This window comes from Macaca fascicularis, chromosome 16, assembly GCF_037993035.2.
Source record: "Macaca fascicularis isolate 582-1 chromosome 16, T2T-MFA8v1.1".
Taxonomy (NCBI): Eukaryota; Metazoa; Chordata; class Mammalia; order Primates; family Cercopithecidae; genus Macaca; species Macaca fascicularis.
In genome coordinates this window covers 37,654,573-37,672,620 of record NC_088390.1, presented here as the reverse complement: position 1 = coordinate 37,672,620, position 18,048 = coordinate 37,654,573, and the positions used below count along the sequence as shown (strand labels likewise).

The 18,048-nt window shown below is 49.7% G+C and overlaps 1 protein-coding gene across 1 annotated transcript in view; it reads right to left on the bottom strand.

Annotated features, from left to right (window-relative positions):
* The window catches only part of RAB11FIP4 (RAB11 family interacting protein 4), a 150,610-nt gene that overhangs the window by 89,069 nt on the left and 43,493 nt on the right, over nt 1–18,048 (bottom strand). The window contains exon 3 of the mRNA XM_015438147.4: nt 17,721–17,809. Within this exon, the coding sequence (XP_015293633.2) occupies nt 17,721–17,809 (89 nt within the window). The remainder of the gene's footprint in view (nt 1–17,720; nt 17,810–18,048) is intronic.

The window sequence follows — 18,048 nt, the reverse complement described above, 5'->3', positions numbered from 1 at the left end:
TGTTTGATAGAAGAGTCTGGAGCCAAAGGCAGTGTCGGAGGGGAAAATACTATCTTGGGAGCCTCAGGGTAATGGTGCATTTAGAGTCCTGGACCAACTGACTCCCCTGGGGAGAGGGCAGGCAGGAAGCACAGGGCTGAGGATGAGGCCTGAGACCCAGTGCCATTTAAAGGGACCCAGGAGGAGGGCAGGCAAGGCTGAGGTGGACAGATCACTCAAGGCCAGGAGTTCAAGACCAGCCTGGGCAAGATGGTGAAACCCCGTCTCTACCAAAAATAGGAAAATTAGCCAGGCGTGATGGCACGGTCCTATAATCCCAGCTACTTGGGAGGCTGAGGCAGGAGAATCGCTTGAACCCTGGAGGTGGAGGTTGCAGTGAGCTGAGATCACACCACTGCACTCCAGCCTGGGTGACAGAGGGAGACTCCGTCTCAAAAAATAAATAAATAAATAAATAAAATAAGGAGGGGAGTCGGGGGGTGTGTGGGGAGAAAAGCAGCCTGAGAGGTAGGAGGAAGCCTCGAGCTAAAAGGACGGTCTGAGAAGGGAGAGGTTGGCTGTGCCAGGCCCTGCCCAGGGTTGCAGTAAAATGTGAATGGAGCAGAGGACACTAGAGGCTGAGAATGGGAGGGGAAGGAGAGTAGGGAGACATTTGTTAAAGGTACAGAATTACAGTTCGAGAGGAGGGATAAGTTCCATTGCTCCACATCACTGTAAGATGACTATCGTTAACAATAATACAGATTTTCAGTAGCTAGGAGACCATCGAATGTTCCCAAAACAAAGAAATGATAAATGCCAGAGATGATGGAAATGCTAATTACCCTGATCTGTTCACCACACACCATCGCTATGTAAAAACGTGACTAGAGAACTGATGCTTGGATTTGGCCAGTGAGAAGTTCCTGGTGGCCAGGCAAGGTGGTTTATGCCTGTCATCCCAGGACTTTGGGGGGCCGAGATTGGAGGATTGCTTGAGGCCAGGAGTTTGAGGCTGCAGCAAACTAGGACTGCACTACTGCACACCAGCCTGGGGAACAGAACAAGACCCCCATCTCTACAAAAAATAAAAATAGCCGGGGATGATGGCACATGCCTGTGGTCCCAGCTACTTGGGAGACTGAGTTGTGAGGATTGCTTGGACCCAGCTGTTGGAGGCTGCAGTGAGTCAAGACTGCACCACTGCACTCCAGCCTGGGCGACAGAGTGAGACCCCTGTCTCAAAAAGAAGTTCCTGGTGACTGTGAGAAGTGTTTTAGCAGAACAGAGGGGCCAAGACGTGATTGGCAGTGGCAACAGAGAGAAAGGGGCACAAGAAAGGGAGTTGAGACCAGTCTTTGGAGGAAATAGACCAAAGGAAAGAAAGCCAGGATGTGGGGTCAAGCGGGTGCTTCCCTGCCCATAGGCATTATTATGTCAGCTCCAGAAGTGAGTGGAAAGCACCCTGCAGGGGCGTGGTGCGGGTGCTGGGGGTGAGGGGCTGTTTGTGAAGGCCAGTGCTTGAGTTGGCAGGAGGGGCTGGGATCCAGTGTTCAGGCAGGGTGCGAGTGAGGAGCTGGGATTGGAGGGCAGGGCCTGTGTCAGAGCTGGGTCATGCCACCCACCATCCCAGCAGCAAGCTGAAAGTGTGGGTGCAGCTGGAGGCAGGCTGGTGACTTTGGGAATGGGAAGGGGAGGGAATTCTGTCCCCAGTGTCCTGAATGATTCCCCTGAGGGTTCTGAGTGGCACAGAGAATGCAGTCATAGATACTACTGACTGGGGGACCCGTCTCCTCAGGAACCTTTAGAAGCATTAGTCCATTGCATTCTCACCACAACACTGAAAATCAGGCTGACGACTCCGACTTTAGACAGGCAGAAATGAAGAAGGCTCAGAGAAGCAAAGCGACTTGCCAAATGACACACAGGAAGTGGTCAAGCAGAACCCACACTCAGCCCGTTTGACTCGAACCTGAGCTCTTTCCAGGATTCTAAGCAACCTGGGTGAGGATTCACAGTGTCTGGTGAGGATCTGGTCAGAAGGATTCTTACAGGTTCAGGGCAGCGCTAGACAAAGGGGCTGGAATCAGGCCTCCTTGAGGCCAGCCTTGAGAGGAGGCAAAATTACATCCCTCCTGGAGGCTGCCCGTGGAGCCCATCTCAGGCCTCGGCCACGTGGGGTCAAATTTCCCCGTTTCTCCCTCCCAGCCAAGACCTGTTTTGTTACTAAAAGGAACATTGCATTTACTATAAGAAACCAGGGCTAGGAGAGGTTGTTCATGACTGTAATCCCAGTGTCTTGGGAGGCCCAGTTGGGAGCCTTGCTTGAGGCCAGGAGTTTGAGACCATCCTGGGCAACATAGCTAGACCCGGTCTCTGAAAAAACAAACAAACAAAAAATTAGCTGGAAGTGGTGGTGTGTGCCTGTGGTCCCAGCTACTGGGGAGGCTGAGGTGGGAGGATTGCTTGAGCCTGGGAGGTTGAGGCTGCAGTGACTGTGATCACACCACTATACCAATGCACTCCAGCCTGAGTAACAGAGTAAGACTTTGTTTCTTAAAAAAAAAGAAAAGGAAAACAAAACAGCAATAACAGTAATACCTTGCATAAAGTGGCCCCACAGCAGAAGAGGGACATGGGTCTATAGTAGAAGTAGGACTCGAAAGAGTAGCCTCTAAAGCAAAACAATTTTAAAAGTCTTTCCTGCAGGGCATGGTGGCTTACACCTGGAATCCTAGCATTTTGGGAGGCCGAGGTGGTGGATCGCTTCAGCCTGGGAGTTCAAGACCAGCCAGGGTCACATAGTGAGACCCTGTCTCTCCAAAAAATCCAAAAATTAGCTGGGTGCACGCCTGTAGTCCCAGCTACTCAAGAGGCTGAGGCAGGAGGATTGCTTGAGCCTGGGAGGTGGAGGTTGCAGTGAGCTGAGATCGCGCCACTGCACTCCAACCTGGGTGCTAGAGTGAGATCCTGTCTCAAAAATAAAATAAAGCGGCTGGGCGCAGTGGCTTGTGCCTGTAATCCCAGCACTTTGGGAGGCCGAGGTGGGCGAATCACATGAGGTCAGGAGTTCGAGACGAGTCTGACCAACATAGTGAAACCCTGTCTCTATTAAAAATACAAAAATTTGCTGGGCGTGGTGGTGCGCATCTGTAATCCCAGCTACTTGGGAGACTGAGGCAGGAGAATCGCTTGAACCTGGGAGGCGGAGGTTGCAGTGAGCCGAGATTGTACCATTGCACTCCAGCCTGGGCGACAAGAGTGAAACTCCGTTTCGAAAAAATAAATAAATAAAATAAAGTAAAATAAAATTGATAAAAGTCTTTCTTATTATCTTTATTTTACTTTATTTTTTGAGATGAGATTTTGCTCTGTTGCCCAGGCTGGAGTGCTGTGGCACAAACGGCTCACTCCAGCCTCAATCTCCTGGGCTCTAGCAATCCTCTTGCCTCAGCCTCCCATGTAGTTGGGAGACACAGGTGCTTGCCACCACGCCCAGTTAATTTTTGTCTTTTTTTATTAATAGATATGGGGTCTCACTTTGCTGCTCAGGCTCCTAGCCTCAAGGGATCCTCCAGCCTGGGCCTCTCAAAGTGCTGGGATTACAGGCTTCTTTCTTATCTTCAAAATATGTTAATTATGTTCCATGTTAGTTTTAACGTTGGACAATGTTTCCCCCAATTCTTCCAGGGAATCTGCTGCTCCAGGAAGATGCCCCTTGGCGTCCCAGCAAGTGGCTGGTCTCTCCCTCGGGCACGGGTACCTGGAGAAGCACCATCCAGTATATCTTAGGGGCTTAGACTTCTTCCCCACATTATCTCAGATAATTCCCCCAAAGACCTGGAGGGTTCTTTTCTCGTTTTCTCTTGAGATTGGCCCTCTCAGGAGACAAATACACCTACCCCAATGTCCTAATCTCAGCCCAAAGAGGGTGGAGATGTGGCCTGGTCACGTGTAAGAGCCCACACTTCCTAACACTGTCCCCAGTGTACACCGCACAGACGTTCAATGGCCCGTGGCATGTTCCTGGAGCCAGAAAGTACCGAGGCCAGCTGCCTCCCCACAATTTGAGAGATGCCAAGGGTGGACGCTTGGCCGCACACACACAATTAGGCATTTTTCCCCAAATGCTAGAATGGACACAAGCTGGAAGGGGTGTTTAGATCATGTTTCACCTGGGAAAACTGAGGCCCATTGAGGGCGCCAACAATACGCACTTTAAGTGTGTTTTAGACCTGAAAAATAAACACAGTAGAACTCCCCTCCAGGCCCCCTCCTCGCCACCCCATTTTATTTTTAATTTAAATTTAAGTTACAGTACCCCAAAGGACTAGAAAATCAATAAAGGCAAATCTAAATTGAGGGGCATTCTTTGAAGCAAGTGGCCTGAAGTTTTTAAAAAGGTCAATGTCATTATAGGAGTAAAAAAAAAAAAAAAAAGTAGAAAATAAAACAAAGGCCGAGGAACTCTTCTAGATTAAAAGAAGCTAAAGAAACATGGCAACTAAACTGTGTGATCCTGGATTAGATTTGAGATAAAAATAAAAGCTATAAAATTATTTCTGGGAGGGACCAGGTGCGGTGGCTCATGCCGGTAATCCCAGCACTTTGGGAGGCCGAGGCGGGTGGATCACGAGGTCAGGAGTTCGAGACTAGCCTGGCCAACATGGTGAAATCCCGTCTCTACTAAAAATACAAAAATTAGCCAGGCGTGGTAGTGGGTGCCTGTAGTGCCAGCTACTCGGGAGGCTGAGGCAGGAGAAGCATTTGAACCCAGGAGGCGGAGGCTGCGGTGAGCGGAGATCGCGTCATTGCACTCCAGCCTGAGTGACAGAGCAAGGTTCCATCTCAAAAAAAAAAAAAAAAAAAAAAAATATATATATATATATATATATATATATATATATAAAATTGGAAAATTTGGCCGGGCGCGGTGGCTCAAGCCTGTAATCACAGCACTTTGGGAGGCCGAGACGGGCAGATCACGGGGTCAGGAGATCGAGACCACCCTGGCTAACACGGTGAAACCCCGTCTCTACTAAAAAATACAAAAAACTAGCCGGGCGAGATGGCGGGCGCCTGTAGTCCCAGCTACTCGGGAGGCTGAGGCGGGAGAATGGCATAAACCCGGGAGGCAGAGCTTGCAGTGAGCTGAGATCCGGCCACTGCACTCCAGCCTGGGCAACAGAGCGAGACTCCATCTCAAAAAAAAAAAAAAAAAAAAAAAATTGGAAAATTTGAATGTAGATTTTATAGTAGGTAACAAATTATGCCAATGTTAAGGTTTCTGCAAGTGATAACTATATTGTGGTCACACAGGAGAGTGTCCTTCTTCTTTTTTTTTTTTTTTTGAGACAGAGTCTCGCTCTGTCGCCCAGGCTGGAGTGCAGTGGCGCAATCTCGGCTCACTGCAAGCTCCGCCTCCCGGGTTCACGCCATTCTCCTGCCTCAGCCTCCTGAGTAGCTGGGACTACAGGCGCCCGCCACCGTGCCCGGCTAATTTTTTGTATTTTTAGTAGAAACGGGGTTTCACCGTGGTCTCGATCTCCTGACCTTGTGATCCGCCCGCCTCGGCCTCCCAAAGTGCTGGGATTACAGGCGTGAGCCACCGCGCCTGGCAAGAGTGTCCTTCTTCTTAGCAATGGCCAAGTATTTAAGGATAAAGTGTCATGTCCGCAACTAACTTTCATATGGTCCAGAAGAAAAAGTAGTGTGTATGCACATACACCCCACCAACAAACACAGGGGCAGAGAAACTAAGTTTAGCGGCATGTTAACAACTGGTCATCCAAGTGAAGGATATATGTGGATTCATTGTTCTGCTCTTAAAATTTTCTGAAGATTGAAAATTTTCAAAATAAAAAGTTGGAGACAAAGCCAACTCTCTAGGTCTTTGTTTAGTAAAAGTGATCTACTCTTTATTCCTGCACCTTCTGCAGCAGAAGCCTGGGCCCTCGGAGGTTTATAAACTGAATGGTGGGTGTAGAATCTCCACTGAGATTCCAGTTCAGCCTCTGACACATGAAGCACCCCAGGCCCTGCTGACCCAGAGTCCTCATTGGTTTTGACCGCGCTGTCTCGGAGAACATCTGCCCTCATGTGATTGTGCTTGTGTGTTTCCCACAGTTACTCCTTCAAAAACGCACTGTGCTAGACTCATTAATGAGGGAAGCAGCAGGTAGGGATAGCTGGTCCAAAGGAGAAGGGGAGGGATCAAAGTCTGTGTCATCAGGGAAAGAAAGGATGCTGAAATGAGACTGGAACGGTACATACGAAGATGGCTAATGTCCTACAGGGTCATAAAACCCAAACTTTTCCCTCCTGCTCAGCTTTAAAAAGACGGGATATAAGGAGCCTCTCCAGACTTTTATCAAGCTCTAACTTGGTGAGTAGGTTCTAACGATTTATGTGGACTTGGGCATCAGGGGCAGGAGGTGGCCCGTGGGAAGTAGCACTCGCCGGCCAGCTCAGCTTAGCCTCTTTAGGGTAGGGATGGTCAGGGGCAGGAGGTAGGAGACACATGGTTCAGGGCAGACCAGGCTTGGAACAAACAAAAGGGGCTTCCATATCTGCACTGCTTCTGTCCCAGCCACCTTTGGCTTAATCAGTTGAGTTATTACCTAAAGACACAAATCGAGGATCTTACAGAAGCTCTGAAGCTTGGGATAAGTAGATTTTTTTTTCTCTTTGGAAGGCGGGGGAGGGTGTTGAAACACAGAAAAATATATTGGGGCCAGATATAAGTAGAAAGGCTCCTTCCCTGAGCTCTGAAACTCCCTCCTGCCACCACACCAGTGGGAGCATGGCGCCCCACCCACACCTCCAGCAGCGCGGTGAATCACAGTGCTGTTTGTCAGGAGAAGTATTTTTAGAATTTATAAGTGCCATTGTCATGAGTGGTTTTAGAAATGCTTGTTTCAGGATGGATGAAATGAAGCAAGGGTGGGCTTAGCTGTTCAGGCTGTAGGCCTCCTCCCCAGCAAGTTCTAGAGGAGGAACAGGTTATGATCATTTTAAAAACTTCCGGAAAGACGAGAGTTTGGCAAAGCCCCTTCTGAACATGAGCAAAAGAGCCATTTTGGGCTCAGGCTCAGGTCTGGGTTCCCAGCAAACCCAAATTCCTTTTTTTTTCTTTTTTAGACAGCGTCTTGCTCTGTTGCCCGGGCTGGAGTGCAGTGGCACGATCTCGGCTGGCTGCAACCTCTGCCTCCTGGGTTCAAGTGATTCTTGTGGCTCAGCCTCCCAAGTAGCTGGGATTACAGGTATGTGCCACCATGCCAGGCTAACTTTTTTTTTTTTTCAGTAAAGATGGGGTTTCACCACGTTGGCCAAGCTGGTCTTGAACTCCTGGCCTCAAGTGATCTGCCCACCTCAGCCTCCCAAAGTGCTGGGATTCCAGGCCTGAGCCACTGCACCAGGCCAAACCTCATTTCCTTTGCCATCAGGGGACTGCGTGCGAAAGCATAGCCTAGCAAGAAGCTGCTGAACAGCCAGGTGAGGGAGGGCAAGAGGAACTGACGGCAAAAAGGCAAACTGGATTCCTACCTCACTCTAGACATCACAGTCAATTCTATGAATTATAGCTTTAAATAGAAAAATTAAATACACAAAAATAAAACAGAACAGTTTCACAATCTTGGGCGGGAAAGCATTTATAAGCATTACACCAAAGGCTGAAGCCATAAAGCAAAAGAATGCTGAATTGGCTATAAAAATTTTTAAATTTGGTGTCATAAACAAAGCTAAAAATAAATAACAAGGCCGGCCGCAGTGGCTCAAGCCTGTAATCCCAGCACTTTCGGAGGCCGAGACAGGCGGATCACGAGGTCAGGAGATCGAGACCATCCTGGCTAACCCGGTGAAACCCTGTCTCTACTAAAAAATACAAAAAACTAGCCGGGCGAGGCGGCGGGCGCCTGTAGTCCCAGCTACTCGGGAGGCTGAGGCAGGAGAATGGCGGGAACCCAGGAGGCGGAGCTTGCAGTGAGCTGAGATCCGGCCACTGCACTCCAGCCTGGGCGACAGAGTGAGACTCAGTCTCAAAAAAAAAAAAATTTAAAAAAAAAAATAAATAAAAATAAATAAATAAATAACAAGCTGGAAAAAATTTAATGTATGTCAAAAAGTTATATTTCTAGTTCTTAAAAAAAAAACTCAATAGAAGTAAACATAGCCAGGGTGGAGAATGTGGACAGGCAATTCATGAAGAAAGCCCTCTTAGTGACCAAAAAATGTACTTTAAGAAGTTAAACCATATTATAATTCAAAAGAGGGGTTCTAATTTTAACATCTCAAATTTAAAGGGTCTGAAAACCCAGCAACACCAGTAGCAAAAGGGTAGAAGGAATCTGATGCAATCCTGATGGGATTCCTGCAGAGGAATTTGACAGATTAGTATTAGGCAGTTTCAATATTTTGCATCTTTTTCTTTTTCTTTTCTTTCTTTCTTTTTTTTTTTTTTTTTGAGACAGAGTCTCGCTCTGTCACCCAGGCTGGAGTGCAGTGGCCGGATCTCAGCTCACTGCAAGCTCTGCCTCCCGGGTTCACGCCATTCTCCTGCCTCAGCCTCCCGAGTAGCTGGGACTACAGGCGCCCACCACCTCGCCCGGCTAGTTTTTTGTATTTTTAGTAGAGACGGGGTTTCACCGTGTTAGCCAGGATGGTCTCGATCTCCTGACCTCGTGATCCGCCCGTCTCGGCCTCCCAAAGTGCTGGGATTACAGGCTTGAGCCACTGCGCCCGGCCCTTTTTTTTTTTTGAGACAGAGTCTCGCTCTGTTGCCCAGGCTGGAGTGCGACGGTGCGATCTCAGTTCACTGCAACCTCCGCCTCTTGGGTTCAAGGGATTCTCCTGCCTCAGCCTCCCGAGAAGCTGGGATTACAGGCGTGTGCCACCATGCCTGGCTAATTTCTGTATTTTTAGTAGAGACGGGGTTTCACCATGTTGGTCAGGCTGGTCTCAAACTCCTGACCTCAGGTGATCCACCTGCCTCCACCTCCCAAAGTGCTGGGATTGCAGGCGTGAGCCACTGTGCCCAGCCTTTGCATCCTTCTCATAAAACAGTCTCCATTTGCCTGAATTTACCATATGGGTTGGCAAATTTTTTCTGTAAAGGGCAGACAGTAAATATTCTAGGCTTTGCAGTCCATTTGGCCTCCATGGCAACTTTTCAGCTCTGCCACTGCAGTGTGGAAACAGCCACAGATAAGATGTGAACAAATGGGTGTGGCTGTGTTCCAGTAAAACTTTATTTACAATAACAGGCTCCTAGATTTGGCTCATGGGGTCTGTAATTTGCCAATCTCTGATTTACTTTAAAGTGATGATTACTGCTGTGGGGAAAGACTTAGCTATAAGAATGATTATTGCCGGGCGCGGAGGCTGAGGCAGGAGAATCGCTTGAACCCGGGAGGCAGAGGTTGCGGTGAGCCGAGATTGGGCCATTGCACTCCAGCCTGGGCAAAAAGAGCGAAACTCTGTCTCAAAAAAAAAAAAAAAAAAAAAAAAAAAAAAGATTATTATACTGCTTTTGTTAATTCCCCAAATTACGTTAAAAATATATATACATCTGGCTGGGCACGGTGGCTCACACCTGTAATCCCAGCACTTTGGGAGGCCAAGGTGGGTGGATCACAAGGTCAGGAGATTGAGACCATCCTGGCTAACACGGTGAAACCCCATCTCTACTAAAAATAAAAAAAAATTAGCTGGGCGTGGTGGCGGGTGCCTGTAGTCCCAGCTACTCGGGAGGCTGAGGCAGGAGAATGGCGTGAACCTGGGAGGAGAGCTTGCAGTGAGCCGAGATCGTGCCACTGCACTCCAGCCTGGGTGACAGAGCAAGACTCCGTCTCAAAAAAAAAAAAAAAATATATATATATATATATATATATACACACACACACACACACACACATATACATATATATATATGTCCAACAATAAGGAACTGTTATATAAATTTGGTTGTCTTCATGTGATGAAATATCATGTTGCCATTTAAAATTTAAAATGGCAACATGGTTACCTTGTTATATAGAATTAAGCATTATAGAAAATAGCATAAAAATAAACTACTAAAATATAAAGAAAGTTTAATGGGCCAGGCATGGTGGCTCACGCCTATAATCTGAGCACTTTGGGAGACCGAAGCAGGCAGATCATCTGAGGTCAGGAGTTCGAGGCCAGCCTGGCCAACATGGTGAAACCCCATCTCTACTAAAAGTACAATAATTAGCTGGGCGTGGTGGTGGATGCCTGTAATCCCAGCTATTTGAGAGGCTGAGGCAGGAGAATTGCTTGTACCCCGGAGGCAGAGACTGCAGTGAGCCGAGATCACGCCACTGCACTCCAGTCTGGGCAACAAGAGTGAGACCCTGTTTCAGTAAATAAATAAATAAATAAATAAATAAATAAATAAATAAAATAAGGAGAGTTTAACAAGGTTATCATGACAAGATTAACACCAAAAATGAAAACCAATCCTATACATCAGTTGTAACCAATTATAAAATATCATAGCAAAAAGATCCTACACATATCAGCAATAAAAACTCCAAAATATAGTCACCCTAAGAAGAAAGTGTGCATAACCTATTGAAGAAAATTATAAAACTTTCTGGCCTGATGCGGTGGCTCATGCCTGTAATCCCAGCACTTTGGGAGGCTGAGGCGGGCGGATCACCTGAGGTCAGGAGTTTGAGACCAGCCTGACCGACATGATGAAACCCCATCTCTACTGAAAATACAAAAAATTAGCTGGGCATGGTGATGGGCACCTGTAGTCCCAGTTACTAGGGAGGCTGAGGCAGGAGAATCACTTCAACCTGGGAGGCAGAGGTTGCAGTGAGTGGAGATCCAGCCATTGCACTCCAGCCTGGGCGATAACAGCGAAACTCTGTCTCAAAAAAACCAAAAAAACAACAACAAAAAACTTTCTTAGAGGGCATAAAAGGCCAGAATAAATAAAGAGATATATATATTCCTGGATGACAGAATGCAATATTGTAAAGAAGCCAATTTCCTTCAATTAATGCACAAATTCAATTTCAAACATGATCTCCAGCAGGATTTGTAAGAGAGCTTGACAAATAGGCTGTTCCAGAAGAGAAAATATGTAAGAATAACAAAAAAGGTATTTTTTTGTTTGTTTTGTTTTTATGTGTATGCGTGTGTGTGACGGAGTCTTGCATTGTCGCCCAGGCTGTAGTGCAATGGTGCAATCTCAGCTCACTGCAACCTCCACCTCCCAGGTTCAAGTGATTCTCCTGCCTCAGCTTCCCAAGTAGCTGGGATTACAGACGTGCACCACCATGCCTGGTTAATTTTTGTATTTTTAGTACAGATGGGGTTTCATCATGTTGGTCAGGCTAGTCTCGAACTCCTGACCTCAGGTGATCCACCTGCCTCGGCCTCCCAAAGTACTGGGATTACAGGCGTGAGCCACCGCACCTGGCCTGAAGGAAAAAAAGAAGGATGAGAGAGCCTTTCCCTATCAGATATCAAACTATGAAGCAAGAGTAACTGAAACTATGGCTTTGGCTTAAAATTAGGTAGACAAATCAATATAACAGACTAGAGTCCAGAAAGAGACCTACGTTTATAAGGCAAGTTAGCCTACAATAAAGATAACATTTCAAATTGATTGAGAAAGAGGGACTATTCAACATTAGGAACTCAAAGCACTGGCCATATTGAGGAAGTAAGAGTGCCAGATCTCTACTCCCACCAAAAGCAAAAATAAGCTCCAGGTGGATCAAAGAGCTAAGCATAAATACTTCTTTTTTTCAAAAGTATCTGAAAACGATATATAGAAGAATATGTTTATAGCCTGGAGGTAGAGAAGGCACAAAATGATACACAAAATGTAAATGGCATAAAAGGTTGATAAATGATGACATCAGAATTAACATTCTGTGTAATAAAACACTCCCAAAACAAGATTAAAACACAAGCAAAATGCATAAAGATTGATAATCAGCATATATAGAGATTTCAACCTGTTGCTGTGGCTCACACCTGTAATCTCAGCACTTTGGGAGGCCGAGGTGGGCAGATCATCTGAGCACAGGAGTTCAAGACCAGCCTGAGCAACATGCAAAACCCTGTCCCTACCAAAACAAACAAACAAACAAAAACAAAAATTAGCTGGGCGCAGTGGCATGTGCCTGTGGTACCAGCTAATTGTGGGGCCCAGGCAGGTGGATCGCTTGAGCCCAGGAGGCAGAGGTTGCAGTGGGCTGAGATTGCGCCACTGCACTCCAGCCTGGGCAGTAGAGCGAGACTGCCTCAAAAACAAACAAACAAGCAAAAAACAGAATATACAGAGATTTCTTATAAATCAGTAAGGAAAAGACAAACAACCATATTGAAAACGGGCAAAGAATATGAATAATTCATAAAAGCAGAAATCCAGAGGGCATGGGAAGATAAGAAAAAGATGGTCTGCCTCCCTAGGAAGCCGGGCAGCACAGAGGACGGCGGCAACGGGCTTTCCTCCCCCCAGGCTGCTGAGCCGGAGACCAGCAGGTGGATGGATGGCTTCCGGGGTTGGCGAAGGCCATGGGAAAGGGGCACTCTCATATACTGCTTGGATGATACGCACGGTACAGGCTTTGTGGAAGAAAATTATATCTGTATCTATTAAAATACAAAATCTACATACCCTTTGATACAGCAATTCCACTTCCAGATATCTAGTCTTACTCAAGGAGCATGGATAAGGATGCTTGCTGTGGGTGCTGTCCTGGGGGTGAAAAGGAGGAGCTCAGCCTGAGTCCTGCAGCCACTGGGTGGACATGGGGCTGGCTGTCATGAAAGGTGAGGTTCGGGCGGTGATAGAGGGTGCAGGGCCCCCAGGAAGCTCAGTGCAGGTCCTTCTCCTTTGGGCTGGGGCAGAAGGAGCCAGGGAGGCTTCCTGGAGAAGGTGGTACCTAAGTAAATTTTATTTATTTATTTATTTGTTTTTTTTGAGACGGAGTCTCGCTCTGTCGCCCAGGCTGGAGTGCAGTGGCGCAATCTCGGCTCACTGCAAGCTCCGACTCCCGGGTTCACGCCATTCTCCTGCCTCAGCCTCCCGAGTAGCTGGGACTACAGGCGCCCGCCACTGCGCCCGGCTAATTTTTTCTATTTTTAGTAGAGACGGGGTTTCACCATGGTCTCGATCTCCTGACCTTGTGATCCGCCCGCCTCGGCCTCCCAAAGTGCTGGGATTACAGGCGTGAGCCACCGCGCCCGGCCCAGTAAATTTTTTTTAAAGAGAAGGGGTCTCACTATATTGTCCAGGCTGGTCTCAAACTCCTGGGCTCAAGCAATTCTCCCACCTCAGCCTCCCAAAGTGCTGGGATTATAGGTATGAGCCACCACTCTTGCCAAGTAAGTCTTAAAAAGGTGAGTAGACGTTAGCTCCTGACAAGTAAGCGGGAAGGAGGACATCCTAGGACAAAGACAACACTCATGCAAAGGCTCAGAGGCAAGAGAGAACGCGGCTTGCTCAGAAAACAGGGAGTGGTTTGGTATCGCCAGTTTTAGGTGAGAGATGAGGCTGGAGCAGTGGGTAGGAGCTGATGTTGGTTTTCATCCCTTGGTAAGGACAGGTCCCAGGAGCGGGGTGACAAATCAGAGCAGCAACTTAGGGACAGCCTGCCAAACTGTGGTATGCGGGTGTGGAGAGAGGAGGGCCGAGGACAGGAGGACGCCTGGTCGGTGGGTGGCAGTGACTGCGATGGGAAGGGGAGGCAGGGGTGAGTGGGTGACTGCGATGGGAGGCGGAGGCAGGGGTGAGTGGGGAACGGAGGACTCCAGGCAGCTGCATGAGGGGGCGCTGAGGATGACTCTCTGGGTTGGAGGCTACTGACACCATTTGCTGGCATGGTGGCTACACAGGAGGGCAGGTGGCCGGATGCCCTCTCCATTTAATGGGGTTGCCTGTTAATCCACCATGGGGTGGGTGAACGGGGCCCATGGCCTTACAGCGCTTGCAGGGTTAGGGTTCACATCACCACCTGCCGAGGAGTGGCCACGGGCCCCTAGCAACTATCCCATTGCCTTTAGCACCCGAGTGTGGCGCTCTCCACATGTCTCCATGCCCCCTCCCCACAGGAGCCCCTATAGCATATGGACTGGGGGCTGATGGGCAGCCTGAGCAGGACAGTCTCAGAGGGACTCCCAGGGCAATTCCAGGGACCCCAGGCATGACCAGAAGCAAATTTCCCTGGGTCAGGAAACTCGCTCAACAGCCTGCTCAACAGTTGGGGTTCTCAAGACTCAAAGTTTCCCTGTGCCAGTGTTTCACAGGGCTCTGGGGACGCAGGTGGAGCCACATCCAGTTAGGTCAGGAACTGGTGCATCCAGGCATCAACTGCCTGGGATAGACTCGCACTGGCCTGAGGTCTGGACAGCAACCCCAGGGGTCCCTGACTGATGTCCAATGCTAGGGGCTTCTCGGGGCCTGGGAAGGGGATGAGAAGGGCAGGGCACTCTCAGGGGCCAGGTGGCAGCGGCTCGCCCACCAGCCAGCACTCAAGCATTCACTGCTTTAACTATGAGCCACATCCAGTGGTGACATCAGAGGTCTCCATCCACACCCTGGGGAGAGGGGGGTGTCCCCAAAAGACAGGCTTCATTTCCCAGCACACAAGCACAGCACAGGGGTGGAGCGCCTGTCGTCCCATCTGTGTGTCATCCCCACACCTCCTCAAATCATGCCTCAGGTTTGCATTCCCTGGGGGCATCTGGGAAGCCCACTTAGTGATCCAGGCACCGCTTCTTCTCGGTCTCAGACTGACCCCTAGGGGACAGCTAAGACACAGCAGGGCGCCGAGGGCCGGGCCTGAGAAATTCGGACCTGCCCGTCTGGCCCACTCTGACACCTCATCTGCAGAGCTGTGGTCTTGACCCTGCTACTACAGGAGCCTGAGCCAGGAAAGGGACTCATTCACAACCCAGAAGCCGTCCACTCGGTCAGGCTGGTCTTCGGATTGTGCCCCCTTCCTCTCCCTGCCAACACACAGGAGCCCATGGTCGGGAACGGAGCCCAGGTCAACCAAACAGCCCCAGCGAGTATAATGAACAAGGCTGCCACTGTGTCCCCACCTACTGCCATCTCACTAGGCTCTGGTCGCCCAAGCCGGGGCCAGGCCTCCATGGAGGGCAGAAAGCAGTTCACCCACGAGAAGCTTAAAACCCAAAGCAACAAACACCTATAGGCTTGCAAAGTCCCATGAACAAATGAGGAGAAGCACCAGGCTTGCTGAGATAGGCTGATGCGGTCTTTCTTTCTACTTTCCCATAACCTCTAGACTTTGGAGGAAAATAATATCAGTTTACAAAAAAGAGTACCTTGGTGGAGGCCCGCTCTTCTGTGCCCCCTGCTCACCTTTTCTCCACGTGCCATCTTTTCCAGAGGTGTGAATGGCAGAATGTGGGGGCCACAAAAGCAGCCAAAGACTGCAGGGAACACGCCATCCCTACCCGCACTCGCCACCCACCCCAGGCCTCGGCTCCACTCTGCCCTGCAGTTCTTGGGGCAGGGCCTTAGTTTGACATAATTTTGCAACACCGGTATCCAAAGGTAAACTGAAAAATGCAAACGGTCACTTCAGCACTATTTTCTTACAGCAGCAGGCGGTGAGGAATTAGCACATATTAGGGGTCTGTCTTCCCACTGAACTTTCACAACAGACCCTCCAGATTGGCGTGGCAAGCCCTGTTTTACAACTGCGGACACTGAGGCTCAGAGGGGTTGAGAAGAATGTGCTCAGGTTCCATGGCCTGTCCTGGGTGGCCCCCGTGGGTGTGGACCCAGTCCTGCACACCTCTGCACGCTGCCTCCCACTCAGCAATCCAGGAAGGGCCTCCCCACAAACTTTCTGGGACACTCAGTAGGGGTCCTCTGCCCTAAGCCTGGTTCCATTAGCTGGCCCCAAATACATATTCAACCCCTCCTCGCTGGACCCATCAAGACAGGCCTGGAGCCACCACTGCTGGCACGGGCATGGGCCTGGAGCCCAGCTATCTCCACGCATCCCTGAGGGCTCTTGCTTTGAGCACAGCAGCCTGAGGCCTAGCCACAGTTGGTGCCTGGCTTTGGTCTCTGCCGCCGTGGACTGGCAGCCCTCAGCACTATGTCCCTCTCTGTGGACTGTCCCTCCTCCAGTCCTGCCCAGGGAACCCAACTCTGGCCCTACGACCCAGCTGGATTCCAAGAGGCCTACCATCGGCCAAAGCGGCCTCTGGGGTCCTGGATCTCCTTCAGCTATAAACATACTCATGTTTTGGGGGCCGGAGGAGGCACCCATCAGAACTGGGGAAAAGGATTGGGGGTTGGACTGGGTGAGAAATCAAAATCATTCTCTTCTAGTTTTGGGTGTCGCCACCAGGAGGGACCTCGCCGGTTGTCAGCTTGTGCACCTTAAACTATTTCTCTGTAGGATGAAGCTGCACTGTTTGGAAAACTAGTTCAAAGTTTTATAAGAAACACACCATTAGGTGATGATAACAGTAAAACAGAGCCTTGGGGACTGTGGTCTTTGTCCCACTTCCTGATACAGAGCTTCAGGATGGGGCTGGTCACCAGAAAGACCAAGCATACAATGAGGTGGGAACTTCCTCACCTTCCCACCTACCCCCAACCTCCAGGCACAGGAGACGGGCTGGAGACCGGGTTGTAAAAACTGTTTTAGGTTTGGAGATGAGTCTGGCTCTGTCACCCAGGCTGGCTGGAGTGCAGTAGCACAATCACAGCTCACTGAAGTCTCAAACTGCTGGGCTCCAGTGCTCCTCGCACCTCAGTCTCCCCAGTAGCTAGGACTACAGGTGTGCACCGCCACATCCAGCTAATTTTAAATTTTTTTGTAGAGACAGGGTCTCACTATCTTGCCCAGGCTCGTCTCAAACTCCTGGGTTCAAGCTGTCCTCCTGCCTCAGCCTCCCAAAGTGCTGGGATTACAAGCATCAGCCACCGCGCCAGGCCTACAAATTCTCGAACAATGAGATGCAGAGAGCCTGGGTGCTGGTAGCACAGTGATGTGCTGGGAGGCAGTGTCCCTGAAGGTACGGAAGCTCCGTACCCCCGCTCCCCATACCCTGTCTTGTATATCTCTTCCATGTGGCTATTCCTGAGTTGTACCCTTTGTAATACGCTGATCAGCATAAGTACAACCATTTCCTGAGTGTTTCCAGTGAATTACCCAGCCTGAGAGAGGGGGTCCTGGGAACCCTGTGTTTGCAGTTATCCAGGAAGAACCGCAGCTGGCATGGGAAGTGGGGCAGTCTCATGGGGCTGGCCTTGACTCGTGGAGTCTGTGCTAATGCTGGGTAGTTAGTGGCAGGTGGAACTGACTGCTGGACACCAGTTAGTGTCAGAGAATTGGAGAATTCATTGTTTGAAAACAAATAAACAGGAAGCGTTCACCAGAGAGCGATGGTGCAGGAGAGAAAAGGAAACAATTCCAGTCCTGCCTCCCCTCCACTTGTCACTTTCCCTGTCTGGAACTCAGTTTCTCCTCCGTGCCACAGATGGGGAACAAAGTTGCTGGGTGGGGACCCCCAGCTGTTACACACTCTGCTGGGGCTTCCCAATGGGGCCTCAGGGCTCCTGTTCCAAAAACTATTTCTTGACTTTGATGCTCAAGAAGGGTCCTCAGAGGGAGGTTCTGGATCCTCCCAGATACTGAAAATGGAGCAAAGGCGAGACCAAGGAGGAGGCAGAGCCATGGAGGTCCTAGAGGTCCCCCAAGCCTTACCTGCTCCACGCAGTCTGGGATCTCTGGCGCGCACGGCAGAGTCCCGGCGCTCTCCACCGATAGCACATCCTTCAGAAGCTCCTCGCACCCTGTGCAGACAGGCAGACACAAGGGATGGTGAGAGGTTGAGCCTCAGCCTGGGATGGCTGCTCTGCTTCTAACTAATGGGCATGGGATGGGAAGGGCTGAGGTGGGGGCCCGAGGCTCCAGGAGGCCAGCTGAGCACTGGAAGGCAGGGATGGAGCCCAGGCAGTGGGGAACTCGGCTCAGGGCACTGTGCAGGGAGCTGCAAGAGGCCCTTGTCCTCTGGGACTAACTCCCACACGCA